The 19,956-nt window shown below is 38.9% G+C and overlaps 1 protein-coding gene across 1 annotated transcript; it reads left to right on the plus strand.

Annotated features, from left to right (window-relative positions):
- Positions 1-679: 679 nt before the first annotated feature.
- On the plus strand, positions 680-19,558 carry stk17b (serine/threonine kinase 17b (apoptosis-inducing)). The gene is made up of 7 exons (XM_085384260.1): positions 680-1,204; positions 7,911-8,123; positions 13,197-13,335; positions 14,459-14,585; positions 14,919-14,967; positions 16,041-16,220; positions 16,602-19,558. The coding sequence occupies exons 1-7, from the start codon at positions 1,083-1,085 to the stop codon at positions 16,819-16,821; spliced, it is 1,050 nt and encodes a 349-aa protein (XP_085240386.1). The 5' UTR covers positions 680-1,082; the 3' UTR covers positions 16,822-19,558.
- Positions 19,559-19,956: the final 398 nt, after the last annotated feature.

Below are 19,956 nucleotides of genomic sequence, written 5' to 3' on the forward strand. Positions count from 1 at the left end.
CACAGTGGATGGTTTTATGTGGAAGCAACCTTGTGCGAGAAAGAGAAACACTAGATGAAATGGCAAAAATAAATAAATTTTAAAAACTTATAAGTTCTGATAATTTTGTAGAATATTTTGTCAAATTTGTGAGATATCAAATCTAAATTTCCATTGATATAATTTAAACTTTTCATCTTACAAATGTATTTTTGAAATAAGTTTTTTAGTGTTTTTAAAGACACACGAGCTAAGAGATTTAAAATCTTGAAAACTGAGTTCATATGTGCAAGACCTAGATATGCATTTTCTATTTCATGATTGGCATTTTCCATCTATAATTACAATAAGTCACCATTATTAGATAGTATGTCAAGGTGATGAAGTGCTATTATAATAAAATTATTGTAAAACTGAAAAATCATATCACACATATATACCATATATCTTATATTTATAATAAAAAACAAACAAACATTAAGCTTGTTATTTCACAAATATTGTAAATTAAATTAACTCTCATAAGTTGGACTTTGACAGTCCAACTTTTGAGTATTAAGATTCATTATTTATTTATTTTATTCATTTATGTTTTCTGAACTTCGAACCCGCTCCTTTAGTGACATGAATAGGCTGCCATATCTCGGCCGTGTCCAAATTCAAACCTTTCAACTGAACGCAAAAGCAGTGCGCATGCGCACTGACGCGTCGACGACGTTGTCAAACAGGGATGTGAAAATGATCGCAAACTGTGCGGACAAACTCAATGAGCGGACTAACAGCCGACCGCAGCGGCAGCTCGGATAGGTTTTGTGTTAACAGCCCATGAGTGCGGACTTTATAGACCCAAGCTTCGCTTTTCTTGAGCTGAGGAAAATCGGTTTAAGTCACTTTTTAAGTGCCGTCGAGCTAACTTAGCGACAGTTGAGCTAGCCGGGGAGCTGGAGCGGCGCGCGGTGACCGGCTGAGCTAACATTAACATGTAACTACGGCGAAACGAGCAGTGGTAACGTTAGTTTAGCTCATTTTCACCGTTTCTCTCACTTCTGCTCGGCGTTTGGCACCGTTTTCAGCCGGGAAGCAGCACCGAGGAGGAGAGGAAGATGTCTCGGAGGCGGCTGGACAGTCGTAGCGGACTCTCCGCCGGACTGCTCGGCGAGATTCAGACTCCGATCAGCACGGAGCCGCTGGAGACTGTGTACGAGATCACCGGGGAGCTGGGCAGGTGAGTCCGCCAGAGAATGCACCTGCTGTATATGACACCTGGGAGCTGTACCTGACACTATACAGTCAGATATTTACAGATGAAACTCAGTTTCTGTATTACTATCACTTACTAAGAAAGGGTTACTACTTATAAGTCTTTTGTTGTATTTATTTAGTACTACATTTGTGAAGTACAGGTACAGGAACGCACCGTCCAGTGCCATAGAAGGTATCAGCTTTACTGTAGACATGTAAATACACGGCTACTGATATAGGGAAAGTCAAATATCTCAAAATCACCAAAGTAAATGTCAGATGATAGGACGGATGTTTCTCTGGTGGACAGATGCGTCGCACTGTAGGAGCTGTGAAAGATTTCCCATGCCTGTTGTGACAGTGGAGCTGAATCAGTTGGAGACGGGGACAATATATATAGCCTACCGGCTACATCTGTTATTAGTGTTCTTTTCAGTGGTGTAGAAATAAGAAGAACTAAGAAATCAAGTGTTAAAAACATGGCGTGTGCTTACATTTCCTAGTAGGTGCACGTCAGTGTTTTTCCAAGCATTTCTTTATTTGACTGTCATTGCTTTGAAGATAAAGCAGAGCAAGAAGGCACATGTATGCATGTAACTTGCTTCTTGTTTGTGTCTTTCATAAGTGAACTTTACACAGTCTGGTTTCCAAAAAAGGAGAAGTAGACACCTGACATTTTTAAAGATCACATAACCCTCCTACTAAATATTCACCAAGCTTAATTTAGGATTAAACAGTACCTCTTCACTAACGATCACTACACATCAAGCACCCTTTTCCCAGAAAGAAAAAGAAAAAAGGTCCTTACTGGGAATAACCTTTAATGCAAGGGCTGACTGGGAATATTAGGTTTGGAGCATTGTATTGCTTATGTATCTATTTATATTGATTAAAATAAAGAGCATGCTTGTAACAATGCTTTCTCAGGTAAATGCGCTCTCAATCTGTGCATCCAGTATGCTATGAGATTACTTTTCTACTAACGGATAGGCTGTAAAATAGTGACTCCTGCATAGATAGATAGAATATAGATTTTGAGGGATGTTTGAAACTATTAGGCTGATATATATCCCTGGCTGATATAAAGCTAATATATATTATATTATATAATATAATATAAAACTAATATAAAACTTTGTATCTGAAGGTATTTAAAGTCTGATGTTCTTTAAAAGACACAAAGTTATTGCTGTTATAGAGCACAAACAACACTCTACCTAGTCGAAAGTGTGCATGACCAAATACTGGGCTAATTGTGCAGTTTCACCTAAGTACACATGAGCTTTGTACCGAATCATTAATGTATTCTTGAGAAAAGAGGTTTTTAGTCTGTTTAGTCTCTCGAGGTGCATGTGAGTAAAATGTGTTGCAGGCTTTCAAAGGGGTTTTCGTTTACAATCTACGTACAGCAAATATTTTGCCCACTTTAAGCAAAAAAAAAAAAAGTTATTTATTGAAATTTGTGATTGCTACATGAATTATGGTTAATCTTATACAGCAACAAAATGCTGTTCATAAACATAAAATTTTCATGTCAAAACATGTTTTTGAATGAAATTAACCAAGACGATACACCTATATATTAAAAATCTGAAACTTGGTGCATCCTCTGCTCTTCTAAGACTGTTTCAGGACTCCTTCCAATTACTCCTTACAATACCAGAGTTTTGGAAAAATTTAGTGTCAAGCTTGTCATTCAGTTTTTTGTGAATATAAAATACTTGGTGCTCAGCAAAGAGGCAAAAATAACAGTAAAGTCATAAACTTATTTTTAAAAGGTAACACACAGTGTAGTCAACCCCCAAAGGCTGTGTTTTGAGCAGGAAAAACCCTGAAGTTGTGTTACAGTGAGTAAAAACTAAAGTAGTAAAAATATCACACTCATTTTAGTCCATGGGACTAAAAAGTCCTGTTTGATCTCTAAAAACACGCCAGTAAATATTTCCCTTTCTTTTTAACTGCAATGAAAAACAGTCTGAAAACGTTCAGCTGGTTTAGGACAAAGGTTCAAAAGAGGCTGCAACCTTTTCCCCATGCCCTTCCTGTACCAGACTACAGGAAGTAGTATTTAATTTGGAAAACGGTTAAACAGCCTAAGAGATGATCAAATAGATCTCAATATTCTGTATTTACTGACTCAACTGTCATTAGATGTATTTTAAAATTTACACACCACCATGGAACGGGTTAAATCTGTCACACTTGAGTTTTTCTGAGTAATTTAACTTTTAAGACATTTTCACAGTGTGGAGTGAACCTGTATCTCCACAAAAGAAATGACAGTGAACAGGAAAATCTAAGCTTTTAGCCATCAAACGGTGTTAGACAAGGGCCCTTTGGTAGGCTGGTAATGGCCTCTGTCACCACTGGCCTATGCAACAGCTAAAATAATCTAAGCCAATCTTAACAAGAATTCCCAGGACTTTCACCGCATGAAGTATTTCTCAACTTTTACAAGTAATCATACCTTATTAAGATTCTTATGATTTATTGCAGGAATTCATATTCACAACCAGTGGCTGGATTTTAACCTCTGTGCAGAAAGGTTTAATAGCTCTAATCTGCTCTTAACTGGCAGGTGCAGATTTCCAGAAAGTTCCGCCTTTAATTACAGTTTGTGCAAAAGAACTCTTACATCATGTCTGCAGTTTCCTTCTGATATATCTGTTGTGCCAGTGATGGTGGGGTGTAGTTTAACCGTTAAATATTGATGGCTTTATAAGGGTAAACTTGTCCCACTTACTATGACAATTTTCCACACTTTGAAAAATTCAGCATGTTTCAGATGAGTTGTGACTCAAAAAGCATTCCTGTTGAAACCACACCTACAATAACAGTTAACAGTTTTTAACAGTTTTTAACATTTACTACAACACAACAAGGAAATGCACAAATCCACAAAGACTGTTACATAAGACCTTAAAAAACTTCTATTTATGTTTATGTGAAGTTGCATTCCAGTAAAATACTGTATATATTGCCCCTGACCACATTTACTTTGTAGTTACCTTAAAAAATAAACCTAAAATGTCCTGTTCTGCTTTAACTTGAGGCATAAACTGAGACAGAATATAAACATTAGCAGAGGAAAGGTTTGGGATGAGGATTTAATTGTTGTCATGTTGAGGGACCCAGATGGGTGGAGACAAATGCCATACATGGCAGGAAGAAGACCCCAAAAACTGACCAATTCTGAGCCAAGAAAACATCAGAAATGATTGGTTCTCAACGTGAGGTTAGTCATTAATATGCCACTGTGTGGTTTACTCACTATGAAAAAATCCTAATCCTAATATTAACATGCACACTGAAATCTTTGTTGGCCCAAGAGTGATTCGTTTGTCCAGGAGACTAATTATTAGTGTATTAGTGCTAATATGAAGGAGTAGAGACCAAGAATGATAATTGGATAGTTAAAACATAAAACAGGGTTGTCATTTAATAAGCAGGTAGAGAGAGGCAAGAGGTTAAATTACAGAGGTTAAGACTATACAGCATGAAAACTGAGAAAAAAAATTATATTTACTTCTTTTCTGCACATACTCTACAGAAAATGTTTTTTTTTTTTAGCATTGAGTGTTAATAAACAGGAAGAGTTGAGCAAATGTGCTACCTTGTCACATGAAAGAGGAGGTCTTGCATGACTGTTCAGATAGAAAAAAAATTTAAAAATCCCCAAATTTGGAAAATTACCAGGTTAGCAAAATATTAAACATAGCCCGTAACAAACTAGATTATATGAAGTAAAAACAGCTCAGTAAAATAAAATAAGATAGCTCAAGAAGGAGCTGCAACAACACACATTTGAAGGACAGCTGATGTCACTTATCTGTGTATTCATGCTGATACACTGACCCTAACTTTTTGCATGTGCTGGCTGAATAGCTCAGATCGAGTCATGCAGTGTAATGCACTAAGTTAATGGTGATTGGACTCTGGACTCTAAGTCTTAACACTCCAGCCTCTGACCGGGGAGGTGACTTTATTGTACAGTGGGAAAATATGAAGCCTTGGTATAAAAGGAGACCTTTATCATGTGTTTGTGTACGAGCCATGGCAACCGCAGGCAGCTGATGATCATATCCTGACAAGCCCGAGGTGTGTTTGAAGTCATTATGCGTCACGCAGAGCATTAAAGTGTAGCTAGTGTTAGTCTGCAGGAGGAAGGAAACAAGTACATGTGGAAAGCAGACTTAAGAAAGCAGAACCGGCTTGGGTTACTTCTGCTCGCCACTTTGTTTGCAATTTGTTAAAACAGGAAGTTCTGATGTGAAATGTGTTAAAACTCAGTGATGAGAACATGGCTGGCACAAAGGTGTTAATCTTAAACTGTAGTAGCTCTACTTTTGAATTTAAGGTAATTTCCCAGCTATAACTAAATCCCTAAACAAGGACCTTTCACTGTGTGTCCTTACTTATTTATTTATTTGTCAGAATGAAGCTTAAATGCTTCTGTTGGTTGTTGCTGTTCATGGAATTAATTAAAAACACATCAATCATCATTTGTCTGTGTATTTGAAATGACTGTAACGTGAGATAAGATCTTGATCTTAAAAAAAAAAAACAACCCCCCAACAAAACACCTTTTTGGCAAGTGTCTTCAGAGGGAGCTTATTCTGTTACATCTCCTCTTCCATTGGTGGATGTTCGCATTAAACATGGTTAAAGTTTCAAATATTGAGGTCAGTAATCTTGTCAGCTGAAAGCTCAGGCTTCGGACTGCTCTGAACTCTGTTTCAGGCCGGTCTTTCTGCCCTTGGCTCTGTATGATGTCATTGAGAGGGAATATCCCTAGTATGACCGTTTCAGGAGCAACACTGTTGTTTACAAGGTGCAGCCAAACAAAAGAAACAGGTAGTTGAGTTGTAGAGACTTTTCCTGCCTCAGAGTCGGCTTTTCACCAGAAATCTTTTCATTTTCCTGCTTATTAAACTAAACCAAACTACTTCTGACCATTTAATATACATAAATATCTATTCTACTTAAATAATTGAACTCCCTCGCTAACAAAGCAAAGCAAATTTCCTTTAAGCAGGAAAAGAATATGTACAAGAAGACATGAAGGTTTAACATGGTGGAGGCTTATATGCTATCACATGATGTGCAGGATGTTTTAGCACAATTCAAAGAACTCCTTCTGGGTCTGTAACCTAGAAAAGTTAGGTTTTCCTAGAGAGCTGAAATTAGGGCTGTTATCTGCACAGCTGGTAACAAGGTGAACTTTAAACAAAGTTTAAAATACGTATTAAATATTAAAATAGCTCTAAAATGAAGTTTAATGACCTAAACAAATGGTTACCACGGTGACAAAGCATGGCAGTAGGCTGTTGGAAATGTACTAGCATTAGATAACACTCCCGCACACAGAACCTGTTATCTAATGCCATTTCTGTATTTGTATAACACCTTTATCACAAAGTCACTTACAGATATTATGTTGTAAAGGCTGGACCACATACTAATCAGCATTTTCTGCATAAAATGAAACATATTAATCATTAGTTATATTTGACTTATATTGGGGAAAGTTTGCGGTGAATCATGTTGGAGATATTTAGCCATCTAAATTAATCTTACAGTGGATAATGGCTCAAACCACAACATCTATCAGGGTTTTTCCTGCACAGAAAAAAAAATGATGGAAACAACCAAAGAAGCTTTCGTTTTACATCAAAGGAAAATCACCAGCACTTTGATAGACAATTTGTAAAAATATCTGAAACATTTTTTTACGCAATGGACAAAAATAAAAGGAAAGAAAAGTAAAGATTTCTCTTAAGTTGATGCCAAAGGCCAATTTGTAGCTTGGAAAAAAGCCTGTTTATATACACTTATATGTATATGTATAAGATGGTGTAATAACCATGACTTGACCCATTGGTTTCTGGCATTTGTGCTAAGGAGAAGACTAAAAAAATCCTAACCAAGTTCTTCTAGAAACAACTCCAGCGAATGAACTCCAATATTAATAAATGGAACCTAACAAAATGTGTTTAATCAAATTGATATTACCCCATAATAAGGTTTAAAAAGCTGGATTTAGTTATACTTACACCTCGCATGAGCAGAATTTCAGAACATAATGGCCTTGACCTAAATGCATGGTAATTCATGTCCTGGATATGTTAGCCAGGAAAAAAAAATACATTTACTGACATCTTTACTACAGCAAGAATTAGAAAGAAAAATCTCACCTTATCGCTACAGCTGAACCCAGAAACAGACAAAATGTTTTTGGGTCTGTTTTATCCATGACCTTGTTCATTCCCAGAGTTCATTACCAATGGTGAGTGTTGAAACATAGGATGGTAAATGTCCTATACAGAGCCTACATGACTGCGAGGGCAGCACTAATCCATCTGTCAACCTCACACCCCACAAAATTCAAACCCTGTAGGGTTATCATAAAAGAGTAGAAATAACTACAGAGGCCACTTGTCTGTGTAGCAGGCTGTAAACATGTTTATTTCTGCTGTAAAGTTGGACATTTTAACATGGAAGCCTCCAGTGGGTATTAGAGGAACTGCAGTTTTTTCAATTGGTTTTGATTTTTGACTATGGAGGTTTTTACTTAAACTTTATAAAAGCTTTACTCAGGCATTTCCTGTTTAATCAATATAACTGTAAAAAAATAAATTAAAACTCAGCTTCAGTTTGTGTATTCTTGTCCTGCTTTTTTTTCCTCTCAGGGGCAAGTTTGCTGTGGTGAAGCGGTGTGTGGAGAAAACCACAGGAAAAGCGTTCGCTGCCAAATTCCTAAAAAAGAGGAGACGAGGTCGTGACTGCCGGGCAGAGGTCATCCATGAGATGGCTGTCCTGGAGATGGCACGTAACAACCCCCGAGTGGTCAACCTGCATGCCGCTTATGAGACGGATCACGACATTGTCTTAGTGCTGGAATAGTGAGTTCACACAAACTTTCTGCCTGTTTTATTTTTATATATGCTGCATCCTATTTAATTCATACATTTTACTTGAGTGCTTCTATTTTCCTCAAATACGCCAAGCCAGCAGTGAGATCCTGTAAACGCTTGTATGAGGGCGAAGTCCTGTTTGTCAAGTCCTAAGGAGCTGCTAAATTAGCAAACAGCTCATCCTTCATAACAGGTTTATCAGGAATAGGTTGAAAGCTACAGCAACATGCTGGAAGCTTGAGCTGAAGGTGACCTGAACCACCGTCCTCTTAGTCTTGACCTCTTAACCTTTCCTATTTAAAAGCCCTTTTCAAATGAATGTCACGTCCTTTGTCTGTGCCGCCATTTGTCTTGTCACTTTGTACAATCAAAACTGAAACTGGAAGATTAGATATGAGAATACATGAGGACTTGTTGAAATGAACTGCTCTGTTTTTTCTAACCACACCTGTAATTGTCATTGGAGACATCTTAATCCCCTCCAAAGTGCAAACATGGTAAACAGCTCACTTTGTTGATCTAAGACAGTCTGGAAAATAATGGCCTGGTCCTTGTTCCAGAAAGCAGCTTCAGCAGTATTCGAAGCCAACTTTAAACTCAGAAAGTAGAAACTCCTGAGGTTGAGTCTGTATTCAACCTGAGATTGTGCTTGAAAATCAGATAGATCCATCGCCGCCTGGATCTTTGATACTCAGATTTGCCATGGCAATGGCTAAATAAATAGCAAAGCCTCCATTTTGATGCAGTGATAATAGAAGTATGGACAAGTTTCTTTCTTAGGCCTCAGTGCCAATCGACCCAGAGACTGAGTAGCAACCACTGGTTACTAGAGATGGCACGATACCACTTTTTTATGTCCGATACCGATACCGATATCATAAATTTGGATATCTGCCGATACCGATATGAATCCGATATAGTGTTTTTTAATCAACAAAACAGTTTTTTTAAATATCTTGCTGCATTTTGTATAAGTTCATACTCAAGTTTAAAACAACAACTACACTAAAGCTATTCTGTTATACCTATATGCAAAAAAAAAAAAAATTTCATAGTTCAGCAATACTGATCAATCTAATAAACTTAAACCTACACCATCCTCCCTATTCTGGTATTTTAAAGAGTACTTACCATAAATATTAAGCAACCTAACTAATAGGGTTCCAACTCCCAGCAACAAAAAAAAAAAAAAAAAAAAAAAATAGGGAACCACCCCTCACACTCCACCTCATGATGCTTAATCAACGTAATCAACCTTAATTTGATTCAGTGTGAAAAAAAATGCACAGAAATCAATTATTTTTCAAGAAATATTAAATAGATTCAACATCTTTCTTCAACAAAATTGCAGACTGCACAGATGGTACCTTCCCAAAGGAAAAAGTACTATAGCTTACTAGGGTATATATATTAGACTTAATAGTCACTATATACAGTAATTGACTTCTATTCATTTTACATCAAATTAAAACTTTGGGTGTAAGATTCGGATAATTATTTATTAAAAGCTAGACATTTTAAATGAGAATAAGAAAGAAAAGTATGTCTTTGTGCCCCCTTTTCCCTGTTAATGCCCTATCGGCCCCCCTGGCTAAACTTTGCTAGATCCGCCCCTGCACAGTTACCAGCCGTCAGCTACGTAGAAAAAGATCCTCGAGTAGAAAGTAATAATAAATAAATTCTAACAACAGCTGATCAAGCTTAAACGTGCTGCTGTTGTTCAGCCGCTGGTTTCCTCTTTCTGGTGCAAAGTGGGCCAAAAACAAACCAGAGAGACGGACTCGCGACAGAAAAGCCGATCAGCTGATCGTTAAGCAGTTTCATGATTGAAGTAGCAGCCAGAAGAGGCAGTCGCTCCATATATCGTTTGTTAAGCTTAACGCAGGAATGCTTTACAAACATTCAGAGATGGACTTACACACTTGCTTTACTTCTCTCGGGGATAACTTTGTCGGAGATGAAATGCCGGGTTGCTAGCGAAGCTCCAAATGCTATCCAGACCACCGACAGGTCCTGCATGCCACAGCCGCTCTATCACGTGATGCATACTGCTCCGACGTGCTAACGTTCTGAGGTGAGTTACGGCGTGTTGCAAGTTTTGTGAGGTGCTTTCGTGATATTTAATGGATCGGATTACATTTTTTATTTTTCTCCGATATCCGATCCAGTAATTTAGGTCAGTATCGGACCGATACCGATACGTAATATCGGATCGGTCCATCTCTACTGGTTACTAGGGAAAAATCTGTATTCCCCCAGCTGTTCAGCAAGCAGTCTGGAAGCTGCTGAGTGCTGCACTAAATACATCCCTGAAATTGCTTTAGTCGCTTGCCGATTGCTGTGGTTGGTATTTGTTTCCATAGGAAACTCCCTGCTAAGCAGTCGTGAAAAGTGTGATGCAAACTGGAAACAGAGACACTGTGCCTTCAAAGTAAAGACTTTCTGTGATACAGTTAATACATTAGATAATATGTTTTAAAGACTACTGACCAACTTCTTCCAGGAGCAATTTGTTGACAATCTGCATTTTCCAGCATGACAAAGCTCCGCTACAAACCGGAGTGATAACGTTTTGGATCTATGAGTCATAATGTATAAAACAGATTGTGAGGATTGTTTTTGTTTTTATCTTTGCCAAAGACGTACCACAGTTCTTTCTTATTTTGTCATGCAGGATTTACATTGAACCTATTCTGTAACAGCCACAAATAACAAGGAAATTGTAGGTTTCTGTTACAGAACACCGCACAGAGTCATTGTGGGCTGATTTTGTTAAATGGCGTGTGTAGTCACAGCTGTCTTAGAAAGATGCAGATTAATGTGCTCTAATATGAGCTTTAATATCGACTGTATGAATGAAACCCAGCATCAATCAGCTGCTTCAGGTGAAGCAGGAGGAAGGAGTCAGAGAGGAAATCTGCCGGCAAGCAGGTGAAATTCAAGTTGGCTCGTTTTTATGGAAAATAAATCCCAGCATTTCCTGCATCTCAGTATAAACAAACTCAAAGTTTCTAGAACAGGAGCAGTAATCGATCATGCGTGGCAAAAACTTGCTATGTAGTGCACCTGTTTAGAAATGTCTTTACCCGCATCCTGCTGTCTAGTTTCTGCTTTCTCAGTTTCTCCACCTCTACTTTTGTTAGCATGTTTTGAATTCTTATTGAAAGTCTTTCTCCGTCCGGCTATTTTTACTGATTTATCTCTCATCTGTTTACTTTTCCATTAGAATTCCTTGTTCTGGATCATAGATGCATTCCTCACCTGAATTATTTCATTCAGTCTCGTGCAGTTCCCTTATTCTTTATCAATATCTTTATTTCTTTTCTTTTTTTTAATTCATATTTTTATTAAGGTTTCAAAAGCAGGCATTCACAGTATGTACATCATGTAAGCATTCTTCATACTTAGGTTATCTGCCTTAAATACTGAAATAGTATTTTAATTTACATCCAAGTCATAAGGGAAGAATACTTACAACGATAGAAGTAATTGAAACCATCACATAATCCGAAAAACAAAAAACAAAACTAACAAACCTAAGAAAGAGAAAAAAAAAAAAAAACACACGGATGTGTTGGTATGGGGTGATCCTATAAATATATATACATGCATCATAATTATTGGTTTGTAATAGTAAAATCTGGCCTATGAGGCGTGATATATTTAACCCAGTTTTCCCAATATGATGTAAATTTCTCCAGCTTGTGGTTAACAGAAGCTGTTATCTTTTCCATGTTATAAATTTCCATTGTGATTTCCATCCATGTACTTATGTTTGGGCTCTCTGGGGATAACCATTTTCTGGTGATATTCTTTTTACAGGCCACCAATAAAATATTTATTAAATGTTTATCATATTTAGGCCATTCCTGAGGTATATATCCAAAGAACATAGTCTTACTCTCGAGAGGTATTTCACGTTTAAAGATATCCTGTAAGGCATTATGTATTTCTCTCCAATAATCCCTCAAAATTGGGCAGTCCCAGAAAATATGGTAATGATTTGCACTTTGATTTCCACAGTTCCTCCAACAAGCAACCTGAGTGTGAAGACGCTGCATCAGCCAGCTGCTATTGCACATGCAATGGTTATTTACAGCTAACTGAGCTAGAAACTAAAATTAGGTGCAACACTTTAATTAAATGAAATATAATAATAACAAGAAAGTAGAAATGAGGCCTAGATTTGACGTACTTACAAAACTAAGTAAATAAAAATACATAGGACTTATTTTGATTTACTTCTTTTTTTTTCTTTTAAATGTGGTCCAATTTTTCAGCAAATTAAGTTTTATTGAGGTTTAAGTTTTAAATCTTTCATTACTTTATATACTGCCGGGCAGATTAAACTACAGGGTAAGTCAAAAAGAATCATATGATTTGTAGTAAAAGCTAAAAGCTCGCAGTAAACACATGGCTGAACATAAAGCTCTACATACAAAACTTACAGTGTTTACAGATGCTCAGTGTGTCCCCCTCTGGATGCATGGCATGCCCATACAATAGTCAAGCTCGTCACGTACTTTTGTATGTGTGGAGTCTATGCAGCTTGCAGCTACTACTGACAGAGTGCTAACTACTGTCAACCGAGTGAAACTTGCGAAAAAGAAAACCAGAGTTTTCTCTTCAGCTTTAGGCTTGTTCTTAACTCGTACTGACATTTTGCTTGCGATTACAGCAACAAGGATATAAATTCAAATTCAGAAATGGCAGTTAGAAGCTTGAGTTATCTGAGGTGTAGTAAAACTTTCTACTTGTACATTTTAGCGCTTCAGTCTTCATTTGTGTGCCTGCAGTGTTTTTGGTTTTTTTTGGTTTTTTTGCAATGACTAAGCAGGAAGGAGGTTCTCTTTCTCAATAAAACCTTACCACAACATGCAGGATCAAACCTGCGTCCCTCTGGCTGTGGGCTGGAGACTAAAACCACTGCACCACCCTTTAATCCATAAATGCATTTTTGTTTTCTCCTGTGGAAACTCTAACACACACACACAGTCTGTATCAAACTGGTCTGTGTTTCATATTTCACCAGACATTCCTTCTTGTCTCCTGTTCATGCAGTGCGGCCGGTGGAGAGATATTTGACCACTGCGTATCCGACGAGCTGCTGCCCGAGGCCCAGATCACGCGCCTGATCAGGCAGACGCTGGAGGGAGTCCACTACCTCCATCAGAGCAACTTGGTCCACTTAGACCTCAAGGTATTCAGACACATCCAACCAAAGTGAATCTATTTTTAACCGTTTACTCAACTCACCACAGACTTAACCTTAAGTACTCGGGTGTTTCCCTTCTCTAAGCGCTCAAAATCCTAAATTCCTTTTTTAATGCCACAGTTAAGCCTAGAATCAGGATTGTAGAGAGCATGGAACTGACTTCTGCTGCAGTGACAGCAGGGTGTGAAGAGTTTTGTTGCCGCTACATCAGGGTCAAATCGAGTGTCCACCACCTGAGCCCCTAAGAATCAGCTGATTTTTTTTTTTTTTTGTATAGGACTACAAAATTAAATCTACATGTTGATACCAGGATCGTCACACACCTCTGACTCTCCTGGGCCACAACAATGGATTAAATGTGTGGGGTTTTTGTCTCAAAAATTCAAGATCTTGACTAAATACCAAATCTTAGCAAATGCCTTTGTTAAATGTGTTATTTTACTCATGAGGGTGGGAATTTTACATGTCAACATAAAACTGTCATCACTGTCAGGAATACTTGTCATTTGACCCACAGGTCCTTTAAAAAGAAGTATTGTATTGTCCTAAAATCAGTTTGGGTGAGTGTGAGGGACCAAGCTGGTGTGGCCTGAATAAGACAGATAATGTTGTAGAAAGTGAGTTTCATTTCACTTTTTTCTTTTTTACAAGCAATTTGAGCCTTTTAAAAGACATCGGCTAATCCCAGACCTGATCAAAGTAATAAAAAACAGTGATACAGCAAATTAACTTCTCAAACAGCCAAACTGAACTGACACAACAGAAAAAGGAGAACTTATACTGGCTGACCTCAGTGCATTTACTTTAAATGAGCATATTTTCAGCTTTCATGTGTGCAGATTTGGTCTTAAATTTCATTTCAAGTTAAATCAATAAGTCTTATTTATACCTGTGAATACCCTGTGATTACAGGACAGTCACATACAGCACTAAATGTTCTCAGACTGTTTTAAAGAGAATGGCGCAATATCATAAGAGTCGTTTATTTAATTAAATAACTGTTTCCTGTGCAGAGACATTCATCATGAGGTGAATTTTGCAATCAGAAATGAGTTTTATCCCTCGAGCACTTCCTGCTTTCACTTTGTTCCCTCTCTGCCTCTCTCAGCCACAGAACATCCTCCTGACCAGCCTGTCGCCTCCAGGAGACATAAAGATCGTGGACTTTGGCCTGGCACGCAGACTGGGTGCGGTCGGAGAGCTCCGAGAGATTCTTGGCACACCTGAATACGTGGGTAAGCTGACGCTCATGAAACAAAGGCGGCAGCGGACATTTCACACATATTTATAGACAAACATCAGTCAGATTCACAATAATAAACTATATGTAAATTGTCAATGTTGACTAAGAAGAGATCATGCATTTGATCAATTCTTACCCAACATGTGCATTTTACTGTGCTAGCTCCTGTGAGAGTGGATGAGTGACACACCTATAAATAAATGCAGAAAGAACCATGAGTCAGTAATTAATCTGGGAAATTACACAGAGATCTTTTCTCTTCTCACTGTTGACTGACAGCTTTTACTTTTTTTCTTCTTTTTTTCTTTTTCTTTTTTGTATTTAGCTCCAGAGATCCTCAACTACGAGCCAATCACAACGGCGAGTGACCTTTGGTGAGTATATCTGTACTAAATGGGCTATGGTTTAACCCTTTGGAAGGAGCGGTATCACCACTTGTACTTTGCCACTTCCAGCATGAAGAGAAAGTAACATGAACTCCACCACCAGGAGAATAAAAGCTGAGCTTAAGCTGCGTACGTGCTGGAAGTGACTCTCAGCGATGTGGTGACCAGTGACCACAGCACAGGAAGTCATTTTACATCGTGGGCCACATGCAACCCACTTTGATCTCAAGTGTGCCAGACCAGTGAAACTCTGCTTTTTGTCAGAGTACAATTTAGTAAAGTTTAACCACATGTGTAATCCCTGACATATTTTAAAATAAGGAAAGAAGTTCAATTTAAGGAATATATCTCAGTTTTTCCACATGGGAAAGGAATGCTGCTTTAAGCTTAAATTGTAAGAAATAAATGTTTAAATTTACAGATAAAGTTCTGTTAGCACTTTTGCAGACTGTCCTACCATTTATAAAACAACATTTTTGTCAACTGACAGAATGTCTTCTTTTTGGAGTTTCTTTTTCTATGGTAAACCCACTGTGAAAATAATACATTTCCAAAGTAGATGGTGAAAAACCAAAACACTTTTTGACATTTTATTGTCTATCTATTACTGCTCTATTACTTTGACTTTGGTGTAGTATGAATGGCCATAGGTGAGGTTGAAAAAAAAAAGTATAAAAATACGGTTAAGTCTGGAAAATGTAAAGCAAGCCACAAATTTTAAAGCTCATTCCAGCCTCACATTTCCTCACATTTGTGGAGCTGTAAGTGAATTTAAAACGTAAAGTATTTACTTGGGTTGATTTAAAAGAATTGGTCACTGTGAACATAAATCTAAAACATATGCAGCTTCATTAGAAAAACATCACAAACTGGAAATGAAAGTGAAGGCGATCTTCGGCAGTGTGGGTATTAATGTAATGCTTCCCACTTCTTTTGTGGCAAATGCGATGAGAACACATCGTTCTTCTTATTTGTTTTTCTAAGATTATTTCAGATATTTTGCTTGTGTCATTTAGCCTTCAGACTCTCCATGTCTGATATGTCCTGTGTGTGTTTCTCAGGAGCGTGGGCGTCATCGCGTACATGCTGGTGACGGGCGAGTCTCCGTTTGCTGGGGACGACAAGCAGGAGACGTATCTGAATGTTTCCCAGGTCAATGTGGACTACAGCAGGGAGGCCTTCTCCAGGGTGTCTGAGCTCGCTGTGGACTTCATCCGCAAGCTGCTGGTCAAAGCACCTGAGTGAGTAAATGACAATCTGTGTGCGAGAGTCTGTGTGCGAGTGTAAGAGTGTGGGTGTTTTAACATAACTTCCATGTAACAGAGAGATGAAAATGAAAACATAGCTGTGAACAGAACCGTGATGGATGTTTTTCCAAGTCACGTCATGTGTTGTTTTAAAGTTTTTCCACTGGTGTGTGATGGATTCACACTCATCAGGCAGCATGCTGGGCTAAGTATGATCTCATCAGAACTAGTATGTCAAGAAGAACCTGCTGGTGTTAATCTATAAAGGAAGAAATCTGGTTGAAGGAAAGATCAGATTGTTCAGTGAAACACCAGCACCTCGATCTCTTTGCATGAATGTGTCTAATCGTTGGACTGTCTCTGTTTTGACCGTAGGGACCGGCCCAGCGCCATCGACTGTATGAGTCACCCCTGGCTGTGGCAGCAGCCGCAAATCTGCATGAGCCCGGAACCCGCCGCCACCGCCTTCCGTACCAGGAGCTGTGGCACAAAGTGGGCGGCCCCTCACGAAGACTTTGAAGACAAGGAAAACTTCCTGGAGTCATCCCACTCACACGCAAAAAGGTTTCGCTTCGAGGAGGATGCTGACTTTTGAAGCTACAAAAATGATAAGAGGGAGATGAAGATGCAGCGGTGATCACTTCTTCCTCTGAGCTTTTAAATTGTTTTAAGTCTCCTGGAAACCAGCAGCGTGCCGGCCACTATTCACCGTTCTGTTTATACTGATCTACTCAAACCAACCAAAGATAACCGGCTAAACTCTGATGTGTCGCTGTTCATACTGTACAGTACGTCTCAGTTAATGCGGTGTGTTTAACCTCAAGTATTTAATTTCCTGTCTTAAACCCACTCTGTGCTGATGAAGGCTGCTCCGGAGGACTTCCAGGGGAATCTATGCAACATTTCTGGTGCTTCTGAATTCTTTGCCTTAACTGTGGGAAGTTGACTCACCTGGAGCTGCTTTCGGTTGCACTTGTGCTTCAGCTGAAATGTGTGATATAGAGATTAGCGCCTCTGCTATGAGGAAGTGAGATCATGTTGTTCTTTGCATGTTTAAAAGAGGCAGCAGCGTTATAGTGTTTCAGGTTTCTATCTGTAGATAAAATCCGCTGCTGCCCGCGTCAGGGTAACTTCTCTGTCGCATCAAAGTCAGATAGCGGCCACATTCGGGCCTGATCAGGCCTGCTTTTGGCTAGTTATAGCAGCTGCTTTGTGGGCCAGATGTGGCCTGGGAGACATGGTGGAGTTAGGGTGATGCTCCTTTGACATCTGCCTTGTGTAAGGTGGAATCGGTGCCAGATGTGGACCACATTTAGGACAAACATTCCTTAATAGTGCTGCAGATAAATCCTTCAGAAATGGATACAAGCAACAACATTAGTGGAGTTTTTTCCCCCCTCTGGAATTCACTTACCAACTTAATTTTTTCCATTTTCCAGCCTATTAATATTATTAAACAGATTTTTAACCATCAAGGTTCAGTTTCAAAGACTTCCAGGTTTTCAGTATTCTTACCGCGAGGAAGTTAAATAGTAAACTAAAGCATCCCTCCAGAGTTCCTGTGTCTCATTTTTGTTTTTAACCATGAGGCAATTTAACCATAAAAAAACAGAAAATATGCAATGAAGCCTTTATCAGCATGGATATCTTATAGTCAGTCTTCTGAGCCAAAATTGAGTATCGGTTAATAAAACCCACTATTTCTACACTCCCACAGCCCTGTTTGCAAATTATTTTGAAAATAAGTTTAGATACGCCACAAAGAAGCTTCTGAAGTCAACTTCTACATGATTAGAGGGAAAATTTTGACTCTAGGATATTAAAAAGGGACAGGTCAGAGTAACATTATCTAAAAATAGTTTTGGTACCTGTATCCACTCGTGAAAGAGTTTGCTGCATGATTGCCTTTAAACCTGATGTCAGACTTGGATTTTCTCAACATATGCTTCATACTGAGGGTTTAAACGTAGCTCAGGGTCTTATAGAAAGCTCTTTAAAAAAAAAAATCTAAATATGCACCTTTCAGTGTTAATCTGCATTTAGGTTATTATGAAATTTCTGGCTGGAAGTGTGCTGCAGTAAAAGTAAGTATAAAGGGGTGAATCAGCCGAGTGGGCCGTGCCCGCACTTACTCAAATGATTTCCTCCCTGAGCTGCGAGTTCCTCTTAGAGGAGAAACTTTAGCACTTAGTGTGTGCAGAGCCTTCACTTAGACCTCCTGCAGTCCTCCGCAGGTCCGGGTGCCTCAAGATTTCATCTCAGGGCTGCTGCTCACTCTTTGTTTTCTATTCTTAATGTTATTCTCACAAGCTGATTATTATTATTATTATTATTATTGTAATATTTATGTGCTGGACTTCTATTTTTTATGTAAATAATGCACTCACGTGTCTTATAAGCAGAGATTCAGGTGATGATGAAAGGAAGGATTAGTCAATGAGGTGGTTCAGGAAAGTGAAGTCAAAGTGGGGAAACAGAGAGGTGTCAGATGGTTTTTAGAGAGGAAAGAGGTGATTAAACAGGAAGAGTGAGTGTGGGAAGAAGTATTTCCTGATGGTTGCTTTAAGTTGTGGAGAGGTGATGAGAAAGTAGGGATGACTATTTCACAGAGGAGCCAAGGTGCCACCAGCAACAAATCCTGACCTCAGACAGTGGCAGCTCTCAACCTCCAGAGAAAACATTCCTCTGGTTTTATTTTTAGGTGCCAAACCCGAACGGGACCACACTGCGTGCGTTTGTTGTTGCTGTCAGCACAAAGGCCTTTGTGTATCTGTGTGTGTGTGAGGAGGCTGGGCCGTGCTGTCGTCCTTTATAACTGGAACGCCACACTGTAAAAGAGCAGACTGCTGTAAACGGAAATAAGCTTGAATCCATCTGCTCTGAGAATAAAAGGTTTGGAGTTGGTTAAATCTGCAGAGCAGGTGGGTCTGACGTCACTTTGGTGCCGACGCTCCATTGGACCATTGTCTCCGTCAGACTCTTGCTGTAACCGTCGTGTTGTTTTTGTACAGCTGCTGTTGTTCTCGCGTCACTCGGCGGCCTCGGAGTGTGCGAGCGCTCTTTGTGTCAGTGCCGCTGATGTCACTCAGCGTTCCTCTTTGTTGTCTTGAGACTGAAGGATTACTGTATGTCAGAATGAAACCTGCCACAAGCACAAATAAATCAGATCTACCTTTATTCTGCTTTTTATGTTTTGGGTTTTTTAAAGTATGAGCGTTCTGATTGCATCTGAAATAACTAAAAAAAATAATTTGTATTCTGATTAGCTTCAGGCTAATGTTAGGCATCACAAAGCAAACTGGAAAAGCTCATTAAAGACTGTAGAAAATAAATGGTGTCTGTGCTTTGATGTTTTTCCAGCTCCACGCTGCCCCCTGTTGGCCCTGCAGAGCTGAGAGTTCATACTGGGTCATACTGTGTCAGTGTGTACCAGTGAGCAGGCACAGACTGGAAACCAGTAGCTCAGTAACTCTCAGCAGTGTTTCCCAACCTTTTGGAGCCACAGTACATATTTCACATTAGAAAAATCACACCGCACACCAACAAACAAATGTCACAAAAAGCATATTGATAATTTTTCCCCGCCCACCAGGTATAGCGGAATTGGCTCAGTTTGTCCCCAGTATACCTTTTTTGCTTTCTTCTGACCACTAGTCATGCTAGGGCCTTCATCTGGGTCAGAACTTTCTCCAGGACTCATCTCAGATTGACTTTTTCCTTTTCAAATATT

The sequence above is a fragment of the Rhamphochromis longiceps genome, linkage group LG16 (assembly GCF_057381845.1).
Source record: "Rhamphochromis longiceps isolate RC_006_pf linkage group LG16, R_longiceps_female_GT1.1, whole genome shotgun sequence".
Taxonomy (NCBI): Eukaryota; Metazoa; Chordata; class Actinopteri; order Cichliformes; family Cichlidae; genus Rhamphochromis; species Rhamphochromis longiceps.

What these genes read in the sequence shown, in the direction of transcription:
- stk17b (XM_085384260.1), top strand. Translation starts at nt 1,083, where the DNA reads ATGTCTCGGAGGCGGCTGGACAGTCGTAGCGGACTCTCCGCCGGACTG. An exon ending in ATCACCGGGGAGCTGGGCAG is followed by an intron (nt 1,205 to 7,910) that starts GTGAGTCCGCCA and finishes TTTTCCTCTCAG; the next exon opens with GGGCAAGTTTGCTGTGGTGA. An exon ending in ATTGTCTTAGTGCTGGAATA is followed by an intron (nt 8,124 to 13,196) that starts GTGAGTTCACAC and finishes CTGTTCATGCAG; the next exon opens with TGCGGCCGGTGGAGAGATAT.